Source organism: Lissotriton vulgaris, chromosome 4_1, assembly GCF_964263255.1.
Source record: "Lissotriton vulgaris chromosome 4_1, aLisVul1.2, whole genome shotgun sequence".
Taxonomy (NCBI): domain Eukaryota; kingdom Metazoa; phylum Chordata; class Amphibia; order Caudata; family Salamandridae; genus Lissotriton; species Lissotriton vulgaris.
The window spans coordinates 1559818345-1559845526 of NC_141691.1; the positions used below are offsets into that span (position 1 = coordinate 1559818345).

The following is a 27182-nucleotide window of genomic DNA, read 5'->3' on the forward strand; positions in this document are numbered from 1 at the left end:
CAGCCTTTGATGTCCGCTAATGACTTTTCAACGTACTAAGTTCTTGGAGGTTTTTTCCCTGGAATCTGTTCTATTTCCTGTTTGATATACGCATTAAGTAGGCACTCAGATGTCCGGCTAGCCTCGCTGCACATTTCCAAATTAGTAAAAACATGTATACAATAACTGGAAATATATTAAAGAAGTACAAAAGTGCGATTGTCAGACATGCCAATTGATGAAAGAAAACGTGGACGGCCAGTGAGTTATAAGCATGTGTTTTGTTATCTTTACTCAGATCCCATGAGGTCATGCCATGCATTCTTTTATTTACCTTATTGGCACTACCCGTGCTCCCGCTGATTCCAGAGTTTTTACATACGAGGCAGCAATGTAAGATTTCCCAAAATGATAAAGATGGCCAAAGTGTGTTTCTTGGGCTAGTATTCCTGAAATGGATGAAAAATAAATTATGAAGGAGTACATATCAACTTACCAAAGCAACTGATGACTGATACAATTCGATGTAGTACAAAGGGGTATCCTGTATATGTCAGTAACATTTTTGTGCACAGTGCTATAAGAAGATGAAGAAAGATCAAAATAGAGCCAGGGAGCCCTAGACATCAAAGTCAATTACAACGACATCTGATTGCATGGTGTGTGCTTAAAATCATAGCCCGATCAGTTCTCCATCACTTGCTGGGTGTTAACACATGCCTACATTAATAAAGATGAACTCTTTTGTGGTTAAGCTGTCCTGTAATAGTTCAAGGTGCTAACAGTAATGACAAATCAACGGATTTTCTTAAGTCATAAAACATAATACATTAGTCAAGAAGTCATGCATTACACATTTTTGGGAAAATATCCATATTTTATGTGGAAAAATGGGAGAATATTCAAAGAAGATTAACAAGTAGAATTTACATACACAGTGTGAAACAAAATTATGTGTGCTTAAGGGCCATATGTATCAACACCCTCATTTGAGATTCTCAAATAGCGATTTTTTAGAAATGCTTTTTGAGAATTTCAAAAAGGGATGTATGTAAAAAATCGCAATTTTTAGCGATTTCTTAATATTCCTTAATTGCGATTAGCAAATTGCGAAATCGCAATTAAAGAATACTTTCCCATTCATTTCTCTGGACCAGGAGGCCCAAGCAAGTCAACGCTGTCTCGTCATCCTGCTTCAACACCCTGCGCATGCTCCGAAAGATCTTCCAATGGATCCCCACCGAAACCAGGAAGACGGTCACCCAGGCCCTCGTCACCAGCCGTCTGGACTATGGGAACACCCTCTACGCTGGAACCACAGCCAAACTCCAGAAAAGACTCCAGCGCATTCAGAACGCCTCAGCACGACTCATCCTGGCCATCCCTCGCCACAGCCACATCTCTGCCCACCTGAAAGACCTGCACTGGCTCCCCGTCAACAAGAGGATCACGTTCAGGCTCCCCACCCACGCACACAAGGCTCTCCATGATACGGGCCCGAAGTACCTTAACAGCCGACTCACATTCTACACACCCACCCACCAGCTCCGTTCCGCCAGCCTCGCCCTCGCCTCCGTCCCACGAATCCGCAAATCCAATGTCGGAGGAAGATCCTTCTCCTACCTGGCAGCCAAGACATGGAACTCCCTCCTCACCCACCTACGGCTGACCCTGGACCATCTCTCCTTCAGGAAACAACTCAAGACCTGGCTGTTCGAGCATTAGCAACCCCCTCCCCCCCTCCCTCAGCGCCTTGAGAGCCTAACGGGTTAGTAGCGCGCTATACAAATTCTGTTTATTGATTGATTGATTGATAGGAATGAATGGGAAGTTTTTCTTTAATTGCGATTCGCAATTTGAGAATCGCAAATTGAGAATAATTTCAAGGGTGCAAGATTGTCATAAGGACACCCTGATGCACCCCTGAAATTTACATGTGTGCACATATGGCACACATACATGCCCTAAGGGCATGTATGTGCGCCACATGGCACCTTCACAAATGGCAAAAGTGCATTTGTAAAAGAAATCGCAAATTACCACCAACTTCAAGTTGGTGGTAATTTGCGATTTCTTAAGGAGAAATCGCACAACTTCAGTGGTTGCTGCATAGCATTTAAGGAATCGCAATTTCCGATTCCTTAAATGCTTACGCAAAGTTAAGGAATCGCAAATTTTGCAATTCCTTACATTTGCATTGTGATTACCCTCATACATACTGTTTTCCGAATTTTGATTCGCAAACGCTGCTTTTTTGCGATTCACAGCATTGCTTATTGTTCTAATTAACTGTTACCTTCCAAATTCACTTGTGTTATTTTCAAGCAGTTGATTAAACGCTAGGGGCATTTCTTAATTGCATAGCAATAATCTGTACTCGATTTTCCTCAGTACAAAACAGACAAAAACTACACTTTAATCAAAAATGGGAGTCCACCCATAAAAGAAATCAAGTTTCAGATTGAAACCATGGTATGTCTCAGACGTTACTCCTTGACGATAATGTGACAAAGATATACACAAACCAAATTTGAATACAATGAGGACCATTTATGTCCTATTAGTGGCAAAATATAATACGCCATTCAGTAATACTTTCGGCATTAAAATGCATAGATATCTTTGAGACTTTTTCTCTGGGTTTTAGAGCTATCAGGAGTGTCAGATCTGCTCCTTCCCAACTATCATGCATCGCTCGGACTCAGTTGACTGTCCAAAGGGCAATGATATGACCCTGGATATGCTAGCCCCCCTTTCAGAGGAAGGTTTTGATCTATTGAGCCTAAAAATTAAATCCGGCTCCCCTGCAGACCCCCTCAAACCGGCCCAGTTTAAAAACATGCAGGTAACATGTCGCTCACCCTTGCTGACCCTTATCAACATGTCACTGGCCTCTGGGATTGTGCCCTCCAAGTGGAAGCAAGCGGTAGTCACACCCATCCTAAAAAAGCCTACCCTAGATCCTATAAAACCCGAGAACTATCGCCCCATCTCACTGCTGCCGTGGGCTGCTAAAGTCACCGAAGCCCACGTGAATGGGATCCTGGCCGACCACCTTGCCAAAGCTAACATCTTGGATCCCACGCAAAATGGATTTCGTGCAGGCCACAGCACGGAGACTGCCTTGTTATACATGGTCGAACATCTGCGCTCCGTACTGGACACCGGACGAACAGCGGCACTCTTGTTGTTAGATCTGAGTGCCGCCTTCGATACGGTGTCCCACGAGATCCTGTTGCGGCGGTTAGAGGAAGCTGGGGTCAGGGGTTTGGCTCTAGGATGGTTCCGCTCCTTCCTTTCCAACAGATCTTTTCAGGTTGCGATACCACCCGGCAAATCCACCTCTCACCCGCTCACCTTGGGGGTCCCACAGGGATCATCTTTGAGCCCCACTCTATTTAATCTATATGTGAGACCGCTGGCTGCGGTAGTCAAACGCTGGGGCCTGACAATGGTGTCCTATGCGGATGACACGCAGCTGGCGGTCACATTAAGTGGGGACTCAGCTGTGGACGCCCTCAACTTCTGTGAGGGGCTACGTGCGGTGGCCAATTGGATGAACCAAAACTGTCTCCAATTGAACACAAAGAAGACAGAGGTGATGGTGGTCGGTAAGCAACCTGGATGGTGGAATGACAACTGGTGGCCCCCCGAGCTAGGAATGATCCTTTCTCCTGCTATGGAGATAAAAATCTCGGGGTCTGGCTGGACCCTACACTTAGTTTTACCTGCCAGACTAAGAGGGTGGCTGCCTCCTGTTTTGGCATAATCAGGGGTATCAGGCCGGTGCTTAAATTCTTCGATGCCCCCACTAGACAGTTTGTGGTCCAGGCCTCTGTACTATCTAGGATAGATTATGCCAGTGCTCTGCTAGCAGGTACGAACAAGGCAGAACTTATGCGGCTGCAACGAGTGCAGAATGCCGCCGCAAGAGCGGTATTAGGGTTGCCCAGACGTTGTTCAGTGTCCAGAGCATTGCAAACGCTCCATTGGTTGCCTGTTGCTCGGCGGATCGAGTTCAAGGTGCTCTGCCTGGCTTTTAAAATTTTGAAAGGCACGGCCCCACCTATTCTGATGAACTTACTGACCCCATATGTTCCCTCTCGATCCTTGAGATCGATGGGCCAGAATTTGTCTGTTCATCCACGCTTTCTGCTGAGCAGGATTGGAGGCCGCTCCTTTCGAGTAGTAGCCGCCAAATTATGGAACTCTCTTCCCAGTGAAATTCGAGCTCTGGAAGATTTATTCCAGTTCAGACGTGCCATCAAAACCCTTCTTTTTAATAAAAATCCCTGATTCTGTGGCATTTTGTGATGTTATGTATACCTTCCTTGGCGCCAGGACGCCCCTTTGCTGGGGCAGCTGCGCGCGGTACAAAAACCATTAACATAACATAACATAACATAACATAACATAACATAACATAACATAACAATTGAATGGTGGGGAACGCCGTTTACCCAAGTCTCATGGTTTATCAGGTATGAATACACTCTGACGGGATAACCAAGTTATTCCATTTGCAAGCTTGGCTCTCCAAAGCTGGCAGAGAATCGCTAAACACCAAAGGCAGACCCAGCAACTTGTGCAATACTGGCCCTCATATTGTCACAACATGCACTGCCTAGCAAGAACAATGAAAACTAAAACGTTGATAGGCATTCGCTCCCCAAAAATTATTTCTCAGCATTTTATGAGACATTTCCTCAAATATATTTATGGAAATATTTTCATTTATTAAGATCCTTCTTACCCCAAAATTAGTTACACATTCAAGACCGCTCCCTGATGAGGCAGCTAAATTCGGATTTGTTCCAGCAAAGTACGCAAATATCGAATTTTAGGATTAACCATTGACTCCTGAATTACTATGTCTCATCATGTAAACAAATTTCCCACATCTCTATTACTGAAAGGGGCGTCTGATTAGAAGCAAGTCTGAAGTTTAAAATAGGTTGTAAACATATAAAGCATTACTCTATGGCACACCCAGCTACCTAACTGAACTCCTGATTAAGCATGAGCGAATTTTGCGGATCTCGCGTTCGCGAATTTTGCGGATTTGCGGATTCGCAATCCGCAAAATCCGCGAATTCCCGCGAATTTGCGGATTTTTTTTTTTTTTGTGTTCGCCCGTGTTTCTGCCAGTTCGCGAGGGTTTTGTACACTTTCGCAAATTGCGAACTTACCTGTCGGGTCGCAAGTTTCGCGAACTTGTTGTTTCTACGTGTCCAGCCTGTTTGGGACACTCTTCTTCATCACTGCCACTCTCTGTCACCACTGCCACTCTCTGACTACTCATGCCACCCTCTGGCCCACCCATGCCACCCTCTGTTTCATCACCACACCCTCTGGTTGTCCAGTGTACATTATTTTCGGCAAAGCAAAGCACACCTTCCCTGCCTCAAGTGACCTGAATTAATTTGGGGCTGATTCATGTGTCACAGAATATTTTTTTAGCTGGCACCTGCTTCCTTAGTGCGCCCTGATTAGTGATCTTTTGCACTTGCTAAGTGCTTTCATTGTTGCAAAATTAGTTACAACACCTGCCCTGCCCCAACTGACAATAATGAATTAGGGGCTGATTAATGGATTTTAACTTCCAGCCTGGCTCCTGCTTGTCTCCCTTAGCTGTAATTCAGGACCTTTGTGGCATATGTGTAACTATTCTGAGGTTCAGAGCAGGGTCACATACTAGTTTCAACTGGCAACTGAACTCTGGAGGGGCCCCTCAGGAAGCACTCCAGGAAATGGCTACTAATGATGAGCCTGAACTTTTGAACCTGGTAAGTAGTTACTTTCAGTTTTGCTAAAATCGTATTTCTGCAATTTTGCACTTATTCGCGGGGCGCGAACTCACGCGAACAGTGCGAGCAGTGCGAGCAAAATCCGCTGCTCGCGGATTTGCGGATTTTGCGGGAAATTCGCAAATCTCGCGGATTGCGGATTTCCCGAAAATCCGCAAAATCCGCGAGCGGAACGGATTTTCCGCCCACGCCTACTCCTGATCACCTCCGGAGGATCGCTGACCCCCAAAACCCGGAAAATGTAAATCCTCATTTGCCATGAAACAGTCCTTTTTAGGTGTCGCCTTGGCAGCGCATGGGCTGCATGCGCTGTCTCAGCGAGACATAAAGTAATCTGTATGTTGGGTGAATCTCCGTGTAATTTGTCATCCTGCTTGCGATTCGTTTAACTGTGGCATTGTTGTTCTTATCTTGCTTTCTGTTGGCTGTTGTTCTTATCTGTAACGTGTAGTCCGGAAGCAGCGGCGCCTAACTACAGTTTCTATCCGCTCTAACTTGTTTTAATTAGCAGCTGCACGCACTTGTTTCAATTAGGAGTGGCGCGAAGGGTGCGGAATGCCAGGCAATGAAGAAAATGGCTTCCTTTCCTTTTGTTCAGCGCGCGCCGCTTTTTTTATTTTTATTATGCCACTTGGGAGCTACGGTACAAAGTTGCTTGCTTTCAAGAAATATTACTTTCACCCTCTCGATTCACGTTGAACCCTCCTCCCAACCTCTGAGCACAAACGCGACGTTTCCCTTCACCCCACCCTTTCCATGTGCATTGTTAGCAGTAGCGCACAGAGGGCGGAATGCCATGCTATAAAGCTAATGGCTTCCATTCCTTGTGATCAATGTACGCCCCTTTAAAAAAAAAATTATTATGCCACCTGGGAGCTACAAAGTTGATTGCTTTCATGAAATATTACTTTCACCCTCCCGATTCACGTTGAGCCCTCCTCCCACCCTGAGCACAAACGCAACATTTCCCTCCACCCCACCCTTTCCATGTGCATTGTTAGCAGCAGCGCACAGGGGCGGAATGCCATGCTATAAAGCTAAAGGCTTCCGTTCCGTTTAATTAGCCTGCGCCCCTTTAAAAAAAAAATTATTATGCCACCTGGGAACTACAAAGTTGCTCGCTTTCAGGAAATATTACTTTCACCCTCTCGATTCACGGTGAGCCCTCCCCCCACCCTCTGAGCACAAACGCGGCGTTTCCCTCTGCCCCACTCTTCCCATGTGCATTAAGTGAGGCACCATCCATGTCGTTATGTCAAAGAGGGGCACCATTTATGCCCTTTTTTTACAGGCTGATCTCCGGGGCATAACTTATTTTCTTTATGGTACTACCACAATAAGGTCACACAACTCGTGGATTTGAAAACAGGCTACGAATTTGAAAAAGTTGTAATTTCACTAATTAGGCTTTGTGTTAACAAAACAAGTTTCGGTGTATGCAAAAAAAGAGGGGTACCCCCGACTAAAGTTCCTAATTCGGGATATACAAATCTGCAATTACTGACAGATGTGATCCATTAAAAGATAAATGACAAAGAATGTCGACACTGGTCTGATTGTACGGCCATTCGGTGTAGCTAGCAATGTAAGTAGACTTAAACTTCATAGGCTTAGCTGGCATTGTAGGACTCTCTCCTAATGTACGAAACTTGTTTTGTTGGTTGAAAGAACAAATAATTAGGAACAAATTTAACTAGTGGACATAAACTGGCATCAGACAGTAATGATTATGTCTAAACAATGTACATGGTACAAAAATATATATTTTATTTTATTTATTATGAAAGATTTCTTTATGATTTAAAAAGCAAACTTTTTTTGTCTCCTCTGTATATGTGATGATCAATCTACATATACGAAATGCTGTACAGTTTTGTTCATTTCAGTTTTCAGTACATTGCATAACACTTCATTGTATGGAGACTATGTTTGGGGTACTGGTCAAACTAATCGTTTCAATCTAAAAACATGGCTGAAGGTAACTACACGTGTTTCGGCTAAAGGCCTTCATCAGGAAGCCATGAAATTTCCAAATGAACCTTGTTCTATGAGGTTCGATGTCTCAGGAAACTCGGGTGACGATGTTCCAAAAAACGATTGATTTTGGTGTAATTCTGCACATGTGGTCCGCCGCGTTTGCCAATGAGGGGGGTTCCGTGTAGTGGGAAGTAGAAACTGCATGTAAGATAGGGTTGCAGGTTCTGTAGCAAGGTTATCTGTTTAAACAATCCGTCGAGGGTTTCTATAGTGGAGTCTGTAGGTCGGGTACTTCTATCAACGCGGTGTATCAGGGAGGATATCCATGTTGTGGTTATCTGGTGAAGAGGTCCGACCCATTGAGACGTCGGAAGACCCCACCATTGGAAGGCAGGCGGGACCTCTTCAGCAGATAACCACAACATGGATATCCTCCCTGATACACCACGTTGATAGAAGTACCCAACCTACAGACTCCACTATAGAAACCCTCGACGGATTGTTTAAACAGATAACCTTGCTACAGAAACTGCAACCCTATCTTACATGCAGTTTCTACTTCTCACTACACGGAACCCCCCTCATTGGCAAACGCGGCGGACCACATGTGCAGAATTACACCAAAATCAATCGTTTTTTGGAACATCGTCACCCGAGTTTCCTGAGACATCGAACCTCATAGAACAAGGTTCATTTGGAAATTTCATGGCTTCCTGATGAAGGCCTTTATCCGAAATGCGCGTAGTTACCTTTAGCCATGTTTTTAGATTGAAACAATTAGTTTGACCAGTACCCCAAACATAGTCTCCATACAATGAAGTGTTATGCAATGTACTGAAAACTGAAATGAACAAAACTGTACAGCATTTCGTATATGTAGATTGATCATCACATATACAGGAGACAAAAAAAGTTTGCTTTTTAAATCATAAAGAAATCTTTCATAATAAATAAAATAAAATATATATTTTTGTACCATGCACATTGTTTATACATAATCATTACTGTCTGATGTCAGTTTATGTCCACTAGTTAAATTTGTTCCTAATTATTTGTTCTTTCAACCAACAAAACAAGTTTCGTACATTAGGAGAGAGTCCTACAATGCCAGCTAAGCCTATGAAGTTTAAGTCTACTTACATTGCTAGCTACACCGAATGGCCGTACAATCAGACCAGTGTCGACATTCTTTGTCATTTATCTTTTAATGGATCACATCTGTCAGTAATTGCAGCACTTCCAGATTATATGTAGGCCAATACCAAGTCTGGAAATATCTATGAAGTGATCGGCATTAAGAGGAGTCGAAATGTGTGAAATGGCATTGAATTGGACCATTGGGGGCACTTTATCCAAACCTAACACGCAGTATGGGGGCCTCAGGGGGAGCAGAGCGGGAGCGGTCTCCCCCTGGGGTTTTTTGCCCAGTGGGTTAGCCCGAGGACAACGATAGGCTGGGAGGCAGGCGCGCGCTGTGGAACGTTCACAGTGACCGCTGAGGGAGGTTGCGAGGCGGCAGCTGGGAGGCGGGAGGTGTTATTTTTGTAAGTCCCACCCTCCCATTCCTAAAAAATTAAAATTAAAAATTAAAAAAGAATAAATAAATAAAAAATAAATAAATACATAAATAAATTAAAAAAAAATAAAAAAGTTTGGTTTGCATATAGATTGTCTCTTTTAGATAGGTAGCACCCAGGCATAAGAGAAGTTATGGCGTTGGTTTTGGGTGGGTAGGTTTGGAGCGGGCTTGCCCACCTCGGATTTAGAGAAAAAGAAAGGTGAAAGGAGTAAAGGTAACAAATGAAGAGTAATGAAACACAAGGTTTTGAAAGAATGTGATAACATAATATTTGAGGGTTTCGGTCTGAAAATGCTAATATATTATACCCAGGAAAATGGTAAAGGTTTTGACATGTTTTACTAAATTGTTGATCTTATAAACTCAATTGCATGAATTTGGAGTTACCGGATCTAAATAAAGGTGGCCTTTTCTGATATTTAAGAAACATGTGTCTGAGTCTGGTCATTTTGGGCGATAAAATTTAGACGTGCTCATTGGTTGTGCACCTGCAGTTGCACCTGCTAAATATTTTATTTTAATGAGGGTGCTGACCCTCTTTCTAGTGAATTTTTTTTCGACAACGAGGAGCATCATTTTCCTCACAGTCTGAGGTAATTCCTCAAACTCGGAAAATAATTATTTTCCCAAGTAAGATGCCACCCAGCTCTGCGAACAATTTTCATATGAAATGAGACAAGACCCTCCGCGCCCCATATTTTTAATTTCACCACTTCACACTGTTTGAAAAGCGTGACAATAGAAAAGTGCATACCCTGGTGTCCAAATTTGCTACTACATAAAGCCTCTCTCGCTAAGCTTTGCTTTATTTCCACAAGCTTATCAAAAGCGCGTTTGAACAGGTGTGATTGTTCTGATATTAAAAATCTTTCAAAGTACTGCAAAACCCCTTACTTCAATGCTGTCTCCCCTGCCCACCCCCTCGGTTGGAAGCATTTTTCCCCCTCCCTAACTCTAATGGCTGACCAGCTAAGTGCCTGTTAGTTCCTGTTTTTGGGTGAATACTAAATTCAACAAGCATATGCAATGCAATAGGTCTCTCATTTAAGTGAGTTTAAGCACTTTGGCATTGTAAATGACAATGCCTTTTATTTATCTTTTAAAAACCAAAACATAAATAAAAGGTATTGCGATTTACAATTCCAATAGCTCAAACTCGCGTAAATGCGAGACCTATTGCTTTGCAAATGCTTGTTGTATTCTGCTGCTACCTTCAGGAACTCTCTATCTCTTCACCTGAGAACAGCACTCATGCCCTTTTATTATAGGAACAAGCTTATAATCCTCAATTTAGCAAAGGAGATGCTTAATTCACAGATCAAGGACTGTTAGAAATGGTGGTATCTAGTAGCCAATGGTTGGCACCTTTATCCAAGTTGGGCCCCTTCTTCCTAATCAGGGGAAGGGGGGATACACTTCTAAAAATAACTCCTGCTCTCCCGCTTGGTAGTTTAGCAGGAGCAGACAGGTTTATCTCAGAGGAGTGTGTAAAGCATTTGCGCACAAATGCAGTGATACAGTGAAAACACTACAAATAGACACCTCACCAGTTTAGAAAAATGAGTAATCTTTATCTAAACCAAACAAGACCAAAAATGCAAAAATCCAACATACAATAATCAAAATATGACTTTTAGAAGGTAAAAATAGTTCTGTCCATAGCAAACGATAGATGAAACACTTTTAACACAAAGTTCCTTGGATGCTTCAAAATCATAAAAAAAACAGCAGCAGGGAAGGTAATGAGTCAGTTCCTTACACCCGGGGAAGGTGATACGTCAGTTCCTTACTCCACGGGAGGTGATGTGTTGTTTCCTTACTGCCATGTTAGGTAGGTGGCGCGCCTGTTCCTTACTAAAGAGGAGGTGATGTGTCGGTATCTGACTGTGGCCCCGGTGTTCTTGTATACTAGGCGCCCTGGTGCGATACGTGGGGATCGGGGATGTGTCCATTTCTCGATTCGGCGCCAACGGCGCTACGTTGGTCTCTCCAGCCGCGGTCCCATGATGCACTGGTTCTTGCAAAGGCACAGCAGGGCCTGCGTCAGGATCAGTGCGGTGATATTGAACTTCAGAGATCGGTGCACAGGATTCAGCATGAAGCAATTTCTCTAGCAGTGGGCAGGCGCTGTATTGGTTTCTTCAGCATCACAAAGGTGATGCTTCAGAAACGGGTGCAGATGTGTTGTGCTTCTCTTTGTTGCATCTGTTTTCCAGCTCCCAGAAGCAGAAACCTCCTCCAGAGGTCCAACACAGCAACAGGCACCTCTTAGCAGGTCAGAACTCCCAGCAAGGAAGTTCAGGATGAGATGGTCTTTGTGTCCCTGAGACTTCAGGACAGGAGTCAAGCTCTACTTCCAGCCCTTGGAGATCTTCTTCAAACAGGATACACAACAACGTCTTTACCCTCTCCTTGGCAAAAACAGCCACTGCAGGCCAACCCCATACAGCACACAGCAAAGGAGCAGTACTTCTTCAGGTTTCCAAGCTCTTCTCCTTGGCAGAGGTTCTGCTTGAGTCCAGAAGTAATCCAAAGTCCCATTTCTATTTGTTCTCTGGTGGCAGAGAGGATCTGTGCTCAGTCAAAACCAGTTCTGTTTTCTCTGGTCCTGCTTCCTGGCAGGAGGTAGAGACACCATTGTGTAAAGCAGACCAGGCCCATTCAGGTGCAAGGAAATCTCCCCCCCCCCCCACACTCTAAATTAAGCCCAAGTCTATTCAGCCCAGCCCTGACATATCCAGGAAACGCAGGACAAAAGTCAGCACTGTCTACAGTCCATCCCCCTGTCACTCCAAAGCCAAACAGTCAATCCACAACCCAGCAGAGGCACACAGGATAGCAAAGCAAGAAATTACCCATTTTCTAAAAGTGGTATTTTCAAACACACAATATAAAACTAATTTTTACTAAAAGATTAATATTTATATTCTGAGTTAAGGTATACTAAACTCCATCATTCTATCTTGTGCCAATGGAAGTTATACTTAGAAGATGTTATAGATAAATTCCCATGCTATCCTATGGGGCAGATAGCCTTTCCATAGTAAAAAAACAAACTACACTGTAGTTCACTATCAAGATATGTCACACACACCAGGACATGTCCTACCTTTCACATACACTGCATCCTGCCGACAGGGGTAACTTGGGTCCACCTTAGGGGTGACTCACTTGTAATAAAAGGGAAGGTTAGGGCCTGCCAAGTGGGTGCACTTGCCAGGTTGACATGGCACTAGAGACTGCGTGCAGACACTGTAGTGTCAGGTCTGAGACCCCTTTGAAAGGCTGCTTGTGTGGGTTGTACAATCAATGCTGCAGACCTACTAGCAGCATTTGACTTACAGGTCCTCGGCACACACAGTGCACTGCACAAGGGACTTAGTAGTTAGTTAAATAAGCCAATCATGGAAACACCAACCCATAATAACAATTTACACATAAATCATTTGCACTTTAGCACTGATCAGCAGAGGTAAAGTGCCCAGAGTGAGTCCTAAAACCAGCAGAAACGGGGTTAAAAAACAGGAGACCCAAAAGCACAAAGTCTGGGAATAAATCCGCTGGAAAAGCCAGGTCTAACACAAACTATATACATGCTAATCTTAGTTTACGGCATTTAATACTATATTTCACCTTCTTCCCACACCCACAGTTGCCTAAGTATGCTGTTTTTTTTTTCTCTCTCGTCATACCAGTTGGTAAAATTAGAGATGTCCTGTTGCCAATCTTTGGGAAAGAGCACAATATAAGACTGTTACATAAATGACTACATAAACGAACAAAGATCTGTGTGTTGACCTACTCCGCATTCTGTGTAGTTGACGACTGAAAACTTTATACATCTTATTTATTGATTTTCCATGTCTGTCATTTGTTAGATTGCTTAATGTTAAAAACCGTCTGCATGTTACATTGAAGCTTGGTGTGGTGAGCACTCAGCTAAGATATATCTGTAACCGTTGTGTCACAGATTTAGATGTCAGCTAGGGCAACTCATCACTTTACCTCCATAAGGTCAATTAAGTTAGTATCAGAAAAGAATGAGTTATAACTGCTTTGTAAGATAGGAATAAAAGTGCTTCACAATGATTACACTTTTTAATTATTTTAAAAGGCTAAGTCATTCTTTATGCCATGATAGTGTGAGAATTGTTTTTCCTGCTGAAGCCAAACAACAAAGTTCACCTCACTGGAGAGGCATTAGCCCAACTCCCTGGCCTGGATACTGTGATGAAAGGGTAAATGGTGTGCAGTTCACTCTGTGCACACTTAATTGCTCGCCCTTGCCCACCACAACAGGTCATTGTTGGAAATGGAGTGGAGGGTGCAACGGTGTTTAAAAAACAATGTGCAAGACCAAATGATTCAACACATATGTACTGGCATGTCCTAAAATTTCTTTTTGAAGCAGCAACTGCCTGTTCCCACCCTGGCTGTGGAATGTCAGGAGGAACAATCTGGTAGTAACAGGTAGATAAGTTGAAGAGTCAAGGTGTACTCAGGAAGTTGCAGTTGGTTTAGAACTCTGATAGAGAATCAAACACATGCACACAAAAATAAATATCCAATCGGTAGAGTGCCACCCAGCCTCTACAATATATACAAGGTCTAAGGGGAAAAATAAAGGGTGGAGCAGCCGCTTGTGGTTCCTCCCGATACACCAGTCCAGCAGCTCCATGTGCATTATTGCAGTGGCGACGAGGACGGTCCAACCACCATCGCCGCAGCCCTGCCCATGGCAGGGAGAGGGCTGCCATAGTGTGAAGTGCAGAGCCCTGAGAGACTTAATCAGGCATGAGGTTGGGCCTCTGCCCAGTCTGCCACTTCTGCTCAGCTCGCTGGGAGGGCCCTCCTGCTGTTTGCTGCCCCTGGTGTAATACTGACGGGACCTTACCCCATCCCACTGCGAGTGCCGACAGCGATATTGTGGGCCCCTGCACTGCCAATCAACACAGAGCAGTATATCTCTATCTCTCTCTCTATAGCTCTCTATACAGAGAATAATGGAAGTACTTCACATCCAGACAGCCTGTGAAAAGTAAGACGACTTACATTATCTATCATGAAAGTCAATTTACAGTATTGGTAGACCTGGGCTTTTTAGCAGGTTTATCCCCAGACTTTTTCCCTCCTGTTTTTGACCCATTTTTCGTTGGTTTTAGGAATCTGGCACTATACCACTCCTAATCAGTGCTTAAGAGCATATGCCCTCTATTTAAGTTGTGTTGTGGATTTATGTTTCTATGATTGGCATATTCAATTTACTATTAAGACCCTAGTACATTGTACTGTGTTTGCTGAGAGCCTGTAAATCAAATGCTACTAGTTGACCTGGAGCACTGGTTGTGCCACTCACACAAGTAGCCTCTAAAAAGGTGTCTCAAACCTGCCACTGCAGTGTCTGAACGCAGTTTTTACTGCCATGCCGGCCTTGCAAGTGCACCCACTTGCCCGGTCCTAACCTTTGCTTTTCGTATTAAGAAATCACCCCTAAGGTAGGCCCAGGTTAACCCCATGGGCAGGATGCCATGTATGTGAAAGGTAGGACATATAGTAGTGTGTTTTACATGTCCTAATAGTGAAATACTGTGCATTTCGTTTTTCACTATTGAAAGGCTGTCTGTGCCATAGGGAGCTGCCTTGTAACATCTTACAAGAGTAACTTTCCATTGGGACAAGATGGAGAAATGGAGTTTAGGTTCCCTGAGCTCAGAATTTAATGACACATCTTTTAGTAAAGGTGGTTTTCAAATTGCTTGTTTGAAAAATTCACTTTTAAAAAGAGGACATTTTCTTGTTTAAGCATCCTGTGTGCCTCTGCCCGTTTGTGAATTCATTATCTGGTTTTGGAGTGACAGGAGCTGGAAATGGGTGTTCACGCTAGATAGTCACAAGGGGGGGTTGAGGTTTGCCCTGCCTCTCCTGGGTGGACTGCATTAAAAGTGGTGGGAGGTGTTTTCACTAGTGCATTAGTAGGCTGTGTCTTTCAGCTTCACACTCTCCACTATGAATATTTGGTAGCTAAAAGTCAGCTGGTAGCCATTCGTAAAGGCTCCTTTCAACTTTGAAACCCTAACATGGGCACCTTCTGTTAAAAGAAGCTTCTTTACACTTGCTGCGAAAAAGGGCTCCTGTACACCATTCTTTACCCTGCTAAGAAATTATCGGTCATTACCTCTACAGGAAACATTTTGATGGTTCTATGATAACTTGTGTTATAAGCATCTATAAACACCTGTAAAATATCCACATATTTTAAAGCTCTGTTACAATGCTCTATAATAGCAGCTTTTACCTCCGTTTGTGTTACAAAATGATAAACAGTGTGCTGTTTTAATATTTACTGAAACAAATTGTTTAATAATTATTTTCCAGCATCTGTTTGCAGCTTTTGAGGGATTTGACTTTTCCTGAGGATGACGTTCAAGGCGTAGATACACCAGTACTTCTTTTATCACTTATCGCTTCTGCAAAGGCGTACTTGTAAAATACATCAATTACCGTTAATATATATCGAGCTCCGTTATTATGCTTGGATAGATCTTGAAGACTGATTATGTCTGCACACCACTGATGATCTAGCTCCGCATTAATGATGGCTGGTCGCCTCCTAAAACATTTCCTGGCTGACTTGTGGAGTGAATATGCCTCTTCCTCAAATAACCAGGCATTCCCCTGTGCTATTTATCAGCTCATTTTCAACTAGATGGAGCTTTGGCACTTCCGAAGCTTCTGAACCCGCTTGAATTGTTACAATGCTTCCTTACCCCACCCTCCGACATGTTAATAACCCCTGCATCTCATGAAATAAAAGATAATGGTTTTGTGTAAGGGAATTTGATTTAAAATAAAGAATGTTAGTAATAAATAAACAGGGCATACTTTACAGTTTCATGGTACGCTTCTTGTTGTTGTACAGTTTGCTGACTTTTCACTACATATAGATGACATGACACTTACTACATACATTACTAGGGTCCCAGCAGATAATCTGCCTCAGCGTCACAAGTTCTTGATATTTTTACAGTTATAAACTCTAAGGCTCCAGACAAGACTTCCTGCTCTCCCTTCCTATAACTTTATACAGTCTGGATTCTGACCGCATTCAAACGATCGTATAATTCTCTGTTGTACAATAAGAAACCTTGATTTCTGAAATACCCTTCAGTCAGAAGCTTCAAGGCGCTATGTAGCCTAGTTGTCAGTGATAGTATTATCTCCCTCATACGGCATTCCAACTCTCTCCAGTATTCATTTGTAAATACATCAGCTGCCTCTGCACATAGGGCGGCACACTAAGCTTTAGATAGCGCAGAGTTACAGGTTGTATTTTAGCTATTCTTTCTTTAAGCAACACATATACCAATCTGGCAAAACATATGTATCCTGGATGTAGCTCAGAAGCATCTTGCGCACTGACATTATGATGCTTGTCCTAAAGTGAGTAAATAAGTAACATTAAATAATAGAATAATGACACGATACCAGTGATTCATCATATTTTTTTTAACTGTTTTCGTGTGACTAAAGAGCCAACTCATCTATTTTTCAAATAAATATTGCACATACGTCTTTCTACAGCCCTTTCTGTCATCCAACTAACAAAATACGTACCCAAACCTTGAATATGATACAGTTTTGTGTTTGGCTCGAATGATCATCGGATCTCATCTCTTTGAGTGCAGTCGACAAGACCTTAATCTTATCAAGGTGGACATTTTCCGTTTACTCAGACAAACCATACACCAACCTTTAAAATTTACATACTTTCTTCGGGTCTAGCAAGCTACATATATAACCAATTGGTCTTGAAGTCTACGAGGCGTAGAAACACTCGAGAGACTCCTGCGGGGAATCATTAACTTTAAGGCCATAACAGAGGTTATAATAGTCACGTATGACAAACATGCGCAGCAAAATCGTCAACAGGACATATGGTGTCCTAGTGTACGCCTGGAGCTTCCTTTTCAAATTCTGCAATATCATAGGCATAAACACATCTCTTATACAGCTCTTTGATTTAGATTGTGGACCTTTCTGTCTGTTTTAAACAGCATAACCAGTAAACAAAAGTATGCCGTTAACTTTTGGTCGTGTCCCCTCTTCCACGGCTCTTTTTACCAATGTTTTCAATGGCTCATAAAAAAAAACAATTACAGACTATTAGATCAAAATTAAATATAGCCGTATACGGTATAAGTAAGTGTCTATAACGATTTTTACTAACCTCGTCATTTTAGCGGGACTCAGAGGTGTCTCTGAAATCCTGAGAGTCACTGAAGTCTACTGAGGCATTACTAGTGTCAGAATGTGTGTGCGGCAGCTGCACAACAATAGCATCTAGAGCAGATTCCTCCGGAAACCCCATTTCTTCATAGACCTGTGAGTTAGGAGTGGTTTTAGATCCTTCACCATCTTCCATGTCAATAAAATAGTTTCCAGCATTTGCTTAGTTTCTCAGGGCATTACTGCACTGCTGGGGCTCCTAATAGGAGATATCAGTAGCAAACCCTTGAGGCCCAGTAGTCCCGGTAAAAAACTAACGTCACTTTCAGGGTGGGACAACTGTTCCTTTTTGATTGATGTGGAAGGTATCCCACACTACAAATGGTGCCATCAGAGAAGACACCACTGTCGACCCTAGAGCAGTGTCCCTCAGCGCAGCAGCCCAAGCCCTATAGACTTAGGGAGGCATCCTGCCTGCAGGGCGAAATTCGCACAATGTCCGAGCAGCAGCAGAACCCTGCCCCACAGCTTCCTAAACCCCCTCGTCTGTCACGGCATTGCTGCCATTCAGCAAGTTGGTGGGCCTGGCAACAGCTGCAGCACAGTAGTGCTCCTAGGTTGGACGGCTGCAATATTACTTTCATGCCACTCCAGAAATAGATAGGGTAGTAAAGTGGTCACTGTATCTTCACTCAGGGGGGTGGAACTATTCAACATGTTTGAAAAGCCGCCCAACAATGGTGATGATACTGACTTTGATGCCCGAGCTGCGACTTTGAACCGTCATTTCCACCCTCAACTTAACGTAGACTATGAGCGGTTTAACCTGCAACAAGCACACACCTCAGGAAACTAACGAGTACCTGCGTCAACACTGACCACCCTGAAGAGATCAGGGCACAGCTGGTACAGGTTTTCAGGTCGGCATTCCTGCAACGGCTCATCCTACGCAAGTCGGGAATTACCCCGGAAGCCCTCCTAGAACAGTCGCATGAGCAGAATAACAGTCAAGCCAATAATATGGAGGTGGCTCTGGAGAGAGGGGCGGCCCTGCCGGTTGCCGCTCACATTGTGCAGAGTAAGTGGATGCCATTTAGAGATGGCCCACGTACCTCCAACACTCCACAATAACTAGAGGGCAAATGCAACAACTGTGGCCTTGAGCCTCGAACACTAGATGTCTGCCCCACTAGAGGGCGGTCGTGCTCGCACTGTGGGTTACTGAACGCCTTTGTCAAAGTGTGCTGGAGCAAAGGGAAGGGGCTGAGAATGGCAACTAAAGGCAAGCAGAGAGTAGCCATGTGACAGTTATCAATCGCAGAGGAGGAGCCCTGGAGCCAGTCATCAGGCGGCAAACTGAAATTCAATCCTGAGCTTGACAACGATAGTGAAGTGTTCACCATCTCCATTACGAACAATGAAGGCAACAGAAAGATTCCACTGCCCATGTCCATGGTGGAGAAGGGAGGCACATTTGTGCGGGCCTTAATCGACAGCGGAGCCTCAGTCAATGTCATGGACACCACACAGCTTAGAAAGATACCGCAACACCCCAATCTGGCTCCCACAAGAGCAAGGATATATACCTACAGAGGCAAGGAACCACTACCACTTGTAGGAGTAATGGTAGTGTTGAGTGAAGGAAGGTTGACCCTGGCCCGTTTCCATGCCACAGAATGTGACACTAGCATCCTCCTAGGCTGCCACATGGCTGAAGACCTGATGCCTTGTTGTCTTCGTGAATCTGCATTCGTTCAGGTTTTACCCCAGCTCTTCAATGGGCTAGGACAGCTTAACACCACCACTGCGGCCATTAGTGAAAGAGGAGCTGTGGAATCTGAAACAACATGGGGTGATCGAGAAGGTCACTGACCCTACACCCTGGGTGTCAACGCTAGTAACTGCGACCAAACCCGAGAAACCTGGGGCCATTCAGCTGTGTGTAGACATGCAACTTCAAATAATGCAATTTGGCATGAACAGCATATCACCCCAACTATGGATGACCTGAAACGTGCACAGTGGTTTTCTAAACATGGCCTCAATGCCTGGTACCAACAGCTGGACCTGGGGCGGGCTAGTCGCTATATAACGACATTCTTAAACCGTATGGGCTTCAGGAGGTAGTGGTGATTAAACTTTGGCATTTCCTCGGCAGCAGAGGCATTTCAAAACCCCATACGTGAAAGCGTCCTTCAACTTATAGAAGCTTTAAACATCAATGATGACATCCTGATCTTCTCAGTCACTGTTGAGGATCATCATGTGCGGTTCAGGGCAATGCTGAAGCATTTGGCGGACTGTCGACTGATGCTACACAAGAAGAAATGTTTATTGTATGAAGACTTGATAGAATTCTTTGAGTATGTGTTTTTGAGAGAAGAGCTGCGGGTGGACCCATGGAAGGTGGAAGCCACAGGGATGGCATTGATTCATGGACCTGCCACAGAGATAAGGGGCTTCCTCTGGATGGCAACCTACTGCGGCCGGCTCATGTCGAATTGGCCACCCTGTGTGACCCCTGGGAGCTCTGACAATAACGAACGCTACAAGGGAGGTGAAATGAACACACTGAAAAGCTGTTTCGCTTAGTAAATGATGCAATGCTGACTAACGCCACCATAGCCTACTTCAACCTGAGACGCCAGAAGGAGCTTGTGGTGGATGCTAGCATTCAGTATGCTCAAATAGAATGGGAAGTGCTAGCAATTAGATGAGCCAGCTGGCATTTCCATCTTTATTTGTGCGAACAGCATTTGACGGTCATCATGTATCACAAGCCGCTTGTCCTGCTCTTCACAGGAACATCTCAACATGCCCCTTCCTGCATCAAGTAGTGGGCAGTGCAACTGCAGCTGCATTCATTCGAAGTATTGTATCGTCCTGGAATGAACAACCCGGCTGATTGTCTGTATCGACACCGAAACACACAACCTAGCAACGGCAAAGGGCAGGAAAGTGAAGGGGTTGAAAAGTTTTACGTATTGTCATGCATGTAGTGTGCCCCAGAGCCCTGTGGGTCGAGGAGGCGACCAAGACAGACACTATCAATCAATCAATCAATCAATCAATCAATCACAGTATTTGTATAGCGCACTACTCACCCAGAGGGTCTCAAGGCGCTAGGGGAGGAGGGTCCGCTACTGCTCGAACAGCCAGGTCTTGAGTTGCTTTCTGAAGGCGAGGTGGTCCTGGGTCAGGCGGAGGTGGGTCGGGAGGGAGTTCCATGTCTTGGCGGCGAGGTAGGAGAAGGACCGTCCCCCTGTGGTGGCTCTTCGGATGCGGGGGACGGTGGCGAGGGCGTGGCCGGTCGATCGAAGCTGGCGTTTGGGAGCGTAGAAGTTGAGGCGGCTGTTGAGGTATCCTGGTCCTTGGTTGTGTAGGGCTTTGTGTGCGTGGGTGAGGAGTCGGAAGGTGATTCTCTTGGTGACCGGGAGCCAGTGCAGGTCTCTCAGGTGTCCGGAGATGTGGCTGCGGCGGGGGATGTCCAGGATGAGTCGTGCTGAGGCGTTCTGGATCCGCTGAAGTCTTTTCTGGAGTTTGGCGGTGGTGCCGGCGTAGAGGGAGTTGTCGTAGTCCAGACGGCTGGTGACGAGGGCCTGGGTGACCGTCTTCCTGGTCTCGGTGGGGATCCACCAGAAGATCTTTCGTAGCATGCGCAGGATGTTGAAGCGCGACGAGGAGACGGCGTTGACTTGTCTGGTCATGGAGAGGGAGGAGTCCAGGATGAAGCCCAGGTTGCGTGCGTGGTCTGTTGGTTTGGGTGCGCTGCCCAGGGCTGGGGGCCACCAGGAGTCGTCCCAGGCGGAGGGTGAGGATCCCAGGATGAGGACTTCCGTCTTGTCCGAGTTCAGTTTCAGGCGGCTGTTCTTCATCCATTCGGCTACCTCTTGCATCCCTTCGTGGAGGTTGGCTCTGGCGGTGGCGGGGTCGTTGGTGAGGGAGAGAATCATCTGGGTGTCGTCGGCGTAGGAGATGATGTTGAGGTTGTGCTGGCGTGCGATGTCTGCGAGGGGGCTCATGTACACGTTGAAGAGGGTTGGGCTGAGCGAGGAGCCTTGAGAAAAGCTGCAGATGACTTCGGTGGCTTCAGATCTGAACGGGGGGAGGCGGACTCTCTGTGTCCTACCGGCGAGGAAGGAGATGATCCACTCCAGAGCCTTCCCCTGGATTCCGACGTTGCTGAGTCGCTGCACTAGTGTACGGTGGCAGACAGTGTCGAAGGGCGCGGAGAGGTCTAGGAGGATGAGGGCCGCTGTTTCTCCATTGTCAAGCAGAGCTCGGATGTCATCGGTGGCTGCGATCAGGGCGGTCTCGGTGCTGTGGTTGGCCCGGAAGCCAGACTGCGAGATGTCGAGGGATCCGTTCGTCTCGAAGAAGGCGGCCAGCTGCTTGTTGACTGTCTTCTCGATGACTTTTGCAGGAAACGGGAGCAGCGAGATGGGGCGGTAGTTCTTGAGGTCGGTGGGGTCGGCTGATGGCTTCTTTTGTAGAGCGCTGAGTTCGGCGTGCTTCCAGCTCTCCGGGAAGGTAGCGGTGTCGAAAGAGTTATTGATGATGTCCCGCAGGTGGGGTGCGATGACAGCGTCGGCCTTGTTGAAGATGTGGTGCGGGCAGGGGTCGGTCGGAGATCCGGAGTGGATGGAGTTCATTGTGCGGACGGTGTCTTCGGTGCTGATCGGGGTCCAGGCGCGGAGGGTGGTGATGGGGGGCGGTGGTTCGGTCGTGGCATGCGTCGGTTGAGTGCTGAAGCTGTTGTGTATGTCCGCGATCTTGTTGTGGAAGTAGGAGGCGAGGGAGTTGCAGAGGTCTTGCGAAGGGGTGATGTCGTTGTTTCCGGCGTTGGTGTTGGAGAGCTCTTTGACTATGTTGAAGAGTTCCTTGCTGTTGTGTGCGTTGTTGTCCAGTCGTTCCTTGAATGCGACACTAGCCTGCCCAACGCCCAGGAGGCACTCTTTAGGAAGCATTGGCAATACTTCCTAGATGGTGCCAGGTCGCTAACTCCAATTGATCAATGCAATAATGGGTACGGTTCCCACCTGATGGGAAGAAATTCCATTCTGGATTGCACAAATAACAAATCAACTTCAAGTAGCATTTCCTCAAACGGGTTTCCCAAGATAAACATAAAATTCTCACAATGTGCCTACCTTTAGGGACGGTCCCTCCAGTAGATGAGCGTGCCACTTGGAGCAAAGCTTTTGCTGCAATATATACCATCACGCAGGGTACACCATCTACAGCTATTTTGCCTTAGGTGATAATGCACATTCAAAATGAATAAGGGGCTGCCGCTTGCCTGGATTCAGGAATGAAACTTTATTGGCAATTATCCACAGTATCCTCAATTATTTTTAAGCAACATTAAAGGGGAAGCAGCATCTTTGGCAGTACTCCAACGCCTCACACAGGTTCAGATAGTAGATCAGGGGTGCAAACTAAAAAAATTATTGCCAAAAACGATACATCTATAGGTCGAGATAATTTGGGAGGTAGACCTAATAAATCACAACTGAAGAGTAATTCCGACACGGATAAACCGAAACAGGCACCAGAATGTTCAAAAAAAGAAACGCTGGGATAAACAAAAAAATTTATAAACAACAAAGTCACTGGGAAGATCTACACAGCCGAGGTGCTCTGACAAATGCTATAATTTGTGTAACGGTAAAACAATGAAACAGCCTGATCGGTATCAGTATGCTAAAACACATCCTTCTTGTTCCTTTCAGGAAATATCCACAAAATGCTCGGAGAGAGGAGGACAATCAGAGTGCAGAGCAGAAGAGTACCTGAAACTGAAAAAAGATTCACAATGCTCATCTGACATCAACTTAAACAAGCATTTGCAATGCAATCGGTTTCGCCTTTGGGACCTCATATGTATTTAGCTATGCAGCACATTAGCCTGGGTGCTGAAACATCTACTATTCTTTAACAAGGAGGAACGGTAAGCACCAAACTGCATGACACATCGGGTATGGGAACACATGGAGAGAAAAATTAGTATAGTATTGGAGTTCTGGACTTTTTGGTTCCGTCCAGAGGTGTCAGGGAACAACACCCAAAGACTCCGGAGTTCCACCTGCCTTGGTGCGCAAATGAACAGAAACACGGGCTTCTAGATGGTGGCGTCAAAGACCAAAGGTTTATTACTGCAGGGACACAGAAGTCACAGAAACCACACATGGGCAGATTCTAGGAGCCTGTTCAATTTGTACAAAGAGGGTTGCTCCTTATATACTAAATTTTAAGCTGGGGGTGAATTCTTTACATGTAATACATTCCCAAAACCTTTGTGTCTAAAACAATAAATATTTGGCGTTACACAGGAACCGTCGATAATATCTGATGCCAAACATCTACGAAGAGGGGTTCCCACTAGTTCATCACAATCCCTTGTCAATATTGCATTCAAGAGCCGGACCGCCTCATCGTAAATTTTGTTACCTCCCCCTAATAAAGATTCAGAAAGAAAGGAACGGAGCCAGGTGTGGAAGATAGAAAAGTGGGATAAGGGATGTTTGTGGGTTGTAAATGGGCAAGGCTACCGGCTTCGGCCGCCTAATCGTGATCGGGACAATGGACACGAGAACCAGTTCAGTAGGGCTGGCCTCGGGCAGAGGAGGCAGCCTTTGTCGAGTCATGCAGCTACAGCGTGATCTGGTTTAAGGTGCACGTGTCGTGAAAGAGGTGAATCTCCGGCTAAGGCTACGTGTCCTTAATCGAAATGAAGTGATCAGAGGTTATTGCGTATGTGAGGGCAAGAAACACAAAATGGCTGCCATGATCTAAGATGGATGCCATGGGTAGATCAGAAATGTGTTCATAACAGGAGTGCTCTTGCTCGTAGCATAGCGAAAACACCAGGATATGCTAAATGGATCATTTGCGGTTCGCTGATACCAATATTATGTATTTCCGACAATATTGAAAACACGGGTTCAAATCGTCACGGAACCTCAGACCCTCCTTTTGCCCTTACATAGGCAATTACTCAGTCTATGTCAGAGTCTAATTCTATGCTCATCAGGTCAGTGACATGCTGTTGTATCATCATCCTTTCTCGCGCCTTTTCTCCAAACGCAGGTGGTTTCCTAAAACAGGTTGCAGCACAAAGGCTACACAGAGCTGGACCACACTGGATAATCAGGCAGCATGAGAAGAGGAATACTAAGATGACACCAATGACCATTAGAACCTTCCATCCCCACGCTGAGATCAGAGTCCAAAACCACTCCATGAAGGACCAGTTTCCCTTGTCTACATGAATAGAGTCGGAAATCTTGTGTAGCTTAGAGATCGCCTCGTAGACTGTTGGAGCATTATTAGGAATAAAGACACAGCAGCTCGATTGGATCATTCTGCATACCCCACCTCGATCTGCAAGTATAACGTCTAGAACCATACGGTTCTGCAACGTCATGAGTCTATCCGCCTGAAGCTCAGCTGTCAAATTGCTAAGGGCACCAGCAGTTTCGGTAATAGTAGATTCAACTACCCGTGTTAGCTGACGTATGTTTCTACTATTGGCCATAGGCCCCCAGAACGGAAGGAAGCCTTTGAAGAAGTCTCCAGCTTCCTGACCAGCAGTATCTTCCTTGCTGAAGACACCTCTCGCTACTCTGGTCTTGTGGTAGTCAGATGAAGCAGTGTATGTTGGAGGCAACAATCGAGCAATATAACATGACCCTGAAAAGTCGGCAGGCAACCATGTATAAGCTCTGTCTCGACAGATGAAGTAGGTACCCCTAGCAGTAAGAAAGGCAGGGGAAGAGTTAGCCGGAAACACATAAGTCTCTACGCACTCACTCCTCCCTAGCTGAGCTCTCGGATTTCTCCCATTACCTTGCAAACAGACCTGACCTCGGTGAGGTACGACCCAGATTGGAGTTGAGCTTTTACGCTTGCTTTCTCCCAAACTAAGGCGATACTCTGAAGAATTCCAACTCAAATATACTCGCAATTCGTCTCTAGGGTAAGATGGAGTATTATTGACGTCCTTGATCATGTCAATAATTCCCTGGACTAAAGCTTTGTTGGCAGAGTTATATTTAGTGGAACGTGGTGGACGTGGAGGATAGGTTTCAAGGGCATAAGCAAAGATGGTTTGAAGGGCCTGAAATGATCCATTGTAGCTGAAAGGCAAAACCAGATAGGGAATACCTTTATCCATAGTGTGGGGTATCAAGCCACACACCCAGCAGTCTGTAGTGTTAACTACCAGTTGGTGTTGGTGCAAGAGCTGTACAAAAGTGTTATTAATGAATTCTGAGCGTCGAGCTTGCTCGTGTTCAGGAAACGAGTGAAAAGAGTGTATAGAAGAAACAGTAGAAGTAGCAGGATCAAGGGGAGGTACTGTAGTTACTGGCACAAAAATCAAACTCATACCGAAAACGATTCCACCCACCAACGTTATCAAAACAATCAAAAATGTAATGGCACATTGTATTAAAAAGCATTTGCTGTGAAGAATTCTATAAAGTCTGTTTCTGCGAACATAAATCACATTTTCTCGTTGCAGCGCAGGAAGCTCCATCTTCTACAATCCGCTCGCGACCACTGATGATGTGTACGTAGATGAAAATGCCTCTATCAGCCCTGGGAGTTCCCAGAACCAACAGAAAGATCGACCTTGTGTCAGACCCCCGCAGATTCAACTAGGCACACAGCCACGACCCTACGGCTACCCAGACGGCAAGGCAATTTTAAAAACAATAAACAATAGCAAACTTCCTGGCTGAAGGCAAAAGTTCAAAAATTTCAAAATATCACAATGGGCAGTTGCCTGCTTTATTTGTCCATATTACGAGGTTGTAAATTGTATCTTTGCTTTGCAGGTACTGTTTGATCGGCAAATAGTGTATCACTGGTAGCTGTTGCAGTGTTCAAGTTCGCAGATGACAGAGTTTTTTCTGGTGCAGGGGACAGGAGGAGAGTCAGAGTTTGGAGTGTCGGTGATCAATTCGGCATCGCTGAAAGGGATGAACTTTGGCGTGCGTTCAAATTCGGAGGCACCAATTCCCTTCTTCACCCAGTCGTCGTAAGGAAGTGGCAAAGGTACACGCTTAACATGAGATGCGTGCACCCAATGCTTGCGACCAGCTACACGAACTGCTGTTCTCGTTGCAAGCAGGACCTGGAAGGGGCCGACGTATCTGGGCTGAAGGTTCTTCGTCCTCGCGAAGTTTCTTATTACAACTTGATCGCCGGGTTTCAGCTGATGCCCTGGACTCTCCGGAGGCTTTGGCAATGCATCGAAAACCTGTTGGTGAATAAGACTCAATTTAGCAGTCAAGTCGTAAAGGTAGTCTATCAACATAGGATATTCTAGGGAACAAAACTCCTTTGGCCTCGGCACACCCCAAATATTTGCCGGGCGGCCAAAGACAATCTCATAGGGGCTAAGCCCCACTCTAGAATGTACAGTTGCTCTCGTTGATAACAAAGCCAGAGGAAGTGCGTCTGGCCAGGACAAACCTGTGGATGCTTGAATTTTGGCTAGTTTTAGTTTGAGGGTGCCATTGTAACCCTCAACTAAACCAGCAGACTGGGGATGGTTCGCACTATGAAACTTCTGTTTTATGCTCAGACCGGCACACACACTCTGCATA

The 27182-nt window shown here is 45.2% G+C and overlaps 1 protein-coding gene across 1 annotated transcript in view; it reads right to left on the reverse strand.

Annotated features, from left to right (window-relative positions):
• GGH (gamma-glutamyl hydrolase) overlaps positions 1 to 27182 on the reverse strand; it is a 227472-nt gene that overhangs the window by 164055 nt on the left and 36235 nt on the right. The window contains exon 2 of the mRNA XM_086965799.1: positions 314 to 428. Within this exon, the coding sequence (XP_086821925.1) occupies positions 314 to 428 (115 nt within the window). The remainder of the gene's footprint in view (positions 1 to 313; positions 429 to 27182) is intronic.